Source organism: Octopus bimaculoides, chromosome 10, assembly GCF_001194135.2.
Source record: "Octopus bimaculoides isolate UCB-OBI-ISO-001 chromosome 10, ASM119413v2, whole genome shotgun sequence".
NCBI lineage: Eukaryota > Metazoa > Mollusca > Cephalopoda > Octopoda > Octopodidae > Octopus > Octopus bimaculoides.
Window position 1 is genome coordinate 93,580,484 of NC_068990.1, and position 3,235 is coordinate 93,583,718.

Sequence of the window (3,235 nt, forward strand, 5' to 3'; positions counted from 1 at the left end):
ATATATATATATTTGTGTGGCTCAAAAGGTGGACAGTCACTTAAGCTCATTCAAGGGATAACAAATACACATTTCTGATTAGCCCGGCTGACAAAGGTTCGAGTCTTTTCTTAGATCCTCCACACCTATTACGTCCGTCAGGTACATTTTCAGATGAAGACCATTCACCCCGGTTTAACATTAATAAAACTTTTGTTAACTTTGGCTATTTTTGTGCATGTTTTTTTAAAAGGTGTACGTAATTCTCGTCAATGAACAAAAAGGAGCCCTTGCTGTACAAGATGCGACAAGAAACCAGCTATATTTCCCATAGCTATTGATGAGGCGCGAATAGAGTTACATCGATGATAATGGTCACTTCGTCTTTTTTAGTGACCATTATGATTTGGACCGGTGTACATCGTGCGTTTACTTTTGAAACGTTTGTTAACCGGTGAAAGGTGACAGGGTTGTTTTTGTCGCACTCCGTATTTCTTAAATTCTGAATAGTAAACCATAGACGACGATGATGTCGATGTTGATGAGAAGGATGATGACGAAAATTACGGTGATAACGAATATGAAAATAATTAATTATGCATCAGGAATGATAAAATAATCATCTTTCTACTATAAGCACAAGGCCTGAAATCTTATGGGGGCGCGGTTAGTATCAATCATAACATCCTCCGTGTTCAATTGGTACTTATGTTATCGACTCCGAAAGAATGAAAGGAAAGTCGACCTCAGCGGGATTTGAACTCAGAACGTGAATATGGAATAATTTGTCGCTAAACATTTTGTCCGTCACGCTAACGCTTCTACCAGCAATAACAATGATACCGGTTTTAGCCAATATAAGTATTAATATAATTTTATAAGCTTTCAATGTAAAAAAAAAAAAAAAAGGTCATAAGAATCGGTCGAGTGAGTCATAAAGCTATGACTCTTTACGGTCTGAGTTCTAGTCATGACGGAGTGTGACGGGGCAACAGAGCCCTTCATTTTTTCCAGGCTGAATAAAACAAGTACCGTTTAAGAACTGGGGTGAATCTATTCAGCAAGATTTTCCCACAGAATGTGTAGCTTTGTACCTATTTTGAAAACAATGATTTGTGTAACTTTCAGACATAAAATGATACGATGTAAAGTACCATAGCATAAACGACATGAAATAAATTTCAAAAATTAAGATTTAAATAAAAAATGAAGAGGAAGAGTGATGCAAACCTCACCGCCGTTGTGGTTTGAGAATGGCTGTTCCACTTGTAATAAAATCCTTTCAGTTTTGCGACTGGCCCTATTTCGGTTTTTTCGGGATGCTTTAAATTCACTAATCCTGATGCACTCTTTGCGTCTGCCGAGTTTAGCTGAATAATACGTATAAAATTTTCGATTTACAGCAAAGTTAGGATGGAAAGCAAGCCCTAGAAATCCTCTTTCGTCCATCCTGTAACTACTATAAAGGACCCGGTCCTTGATATCAAGAAAAGCCTTTTGCTCTCTTGTTTTGTTTCTGTAATAAATGTAAATAACTCCGCGTTGTTCGGCCACAAACAAGCGACCACTACCGTCGCCGGCATGTCTTGCGACGACAGGACTCCTCAAGTCCCATGCAAACTGTTCGACACACATACATCCTTCTTTCGTAATTTGTTGAATAGATATGTTGAAGTTGAGGTGTTCATTTTTTAAAAGATTGGGGTAGCAGTAGTCTGTATCCGTCAGTTGAACAACCAAACAAAAATTTTCTTTGGAATTCAAAGTGCCAAGAATTTCTTGATCACTCGTTATATATTTAGCCAAATCTTTGCATTTGGTGTAGAATTCTGAACAATAATTAGAACATAATCCGGGGAAAGTACTGGCATGCATCGTCTGCTCAGCGCTATAAATATGAGCAGCATAAGGGGAGCAAGGTTGACACAACAGTTCTCGTAGATAGGGCTCACATGTTTGAAGAAGAGTCTCTGAAAGTTGAGTCTTGACGTATTCATACCTTTGAAATATAACATCCTCTTGTTGTTTGGTACAGCAACCGAAGTCTCTATATTGCGAGCAAAATTCCAAGGTATTCGATTGAAACGGTGGTTTAAAGTCTAAGCACTGAGGATGGCATTTCACAATGACACGAGTGGAAGATATTGCTGTAATTATTAAAACCCACAATTTGCTGAACTGCATCGTTGATGCTTTTTTTTTTCTATTTTTTTTCTATTTTTCTTTCTTTGAATTCATAAAATAAAACAAAACTTTTAAGAAACAATTGAAATGTTTTGCCAGGATCAGTGATTCATCGAGCCGAATGTTTTCTTGGCATTCATAACAGTGTTAGCACTTTCCGTTTTAGGTTATGTAAGAATATATCTCGTTAAATGTGTGTGATAAACTCTCTCTCTTTTTCCCTCTGATTACATTACTAGAAAGCAAAAAACAGTGATTGCGGAACACAAAGCGTATAAATAGAACAGAACAGAAAAGAAAAAGAAAAACTATGTTATCAAAGTCCAATTTAAATACGACTAAAGTTATCAGGGTGGATTTCCAGCACGAGTAAAAATGCTGTCAAAGAATATCAAAAGCTGAATAGTGAAAAATTCTTGAAATATGATCCGTATATGAACAACTGGAGTCGTATTGCCGTAGTTTAGAAATAGTTTGGTGCATGAATGACTAAAGATTAGATTTGAATGGTTTAAATTTAAAATTTAGCAACACAAAATGCAAAGTTAGCACGTTCATATGTGGGAGGGACTTGGTTTTGTTCCGGAGAGGCCGACACAAGTTTCAATAGGAAATTTAATAGCTCAGACACACTGATTGGTTGTAAAGGCGTGTTTACCTCACCACCGGATAAAAAATTTCATACATTCTCTGAAAATTTCCATTAAAAACAAACTTGCAAATTTATTTTAAAAAAATATATTCGTAAATAATTTGGTTTTATGATACATGACGTAGTTAAGTCAGTCTTGTTCTTTAATACTGTTATGAAAGAAATCATTATTATTATTATTATTATTATTATTATTGATGATGATGATGATAATGATGTTGTTCTTGTTTTTGTAAGTAGTAGTAGTAGTAGTGGTGGTGGTGGTGGTGGTGGTGGTAGATTTGTACTAAAAATTGATGGGCTGGGCTTAGAGAAAGTAATTCCATGCCACGACCTGTAACTAATGAGCTGAGGGGCAAGAAAGAAAGAAAGGCACAGAAAGTGGAAAACAGTGTCAAGCTGTGAGGGTTTGATGTAAAA

At 36.2% G+C, this 3,235-nt stretch overlaps 1 protein-coding gene across 1 annotated transcript in view; it reads right to left on the reverse strand.

The window, feature by feature from the left end:
- LOC128248940 (HHIP-like protein 1) overlaps positions 1-2,672 on the reverse strand; it is a 38,742-nt gene extending 36,070 nt beyond the window's left edge. The window contains exon 1 of the mRNA XM_052971381.1: positions 1,210-2,672. Coding sequence (XP_052827341.1) covers positions 1,210-2,163 — 954 coding nt within the window. The 5' untranslated portion in view covers positions 2,164-2,672. The remainder of the gene's footprint in view (positions 1-1,209) is intronic.
- Positions 2,673-3,235: the final 563 nt, after the last annotated feature.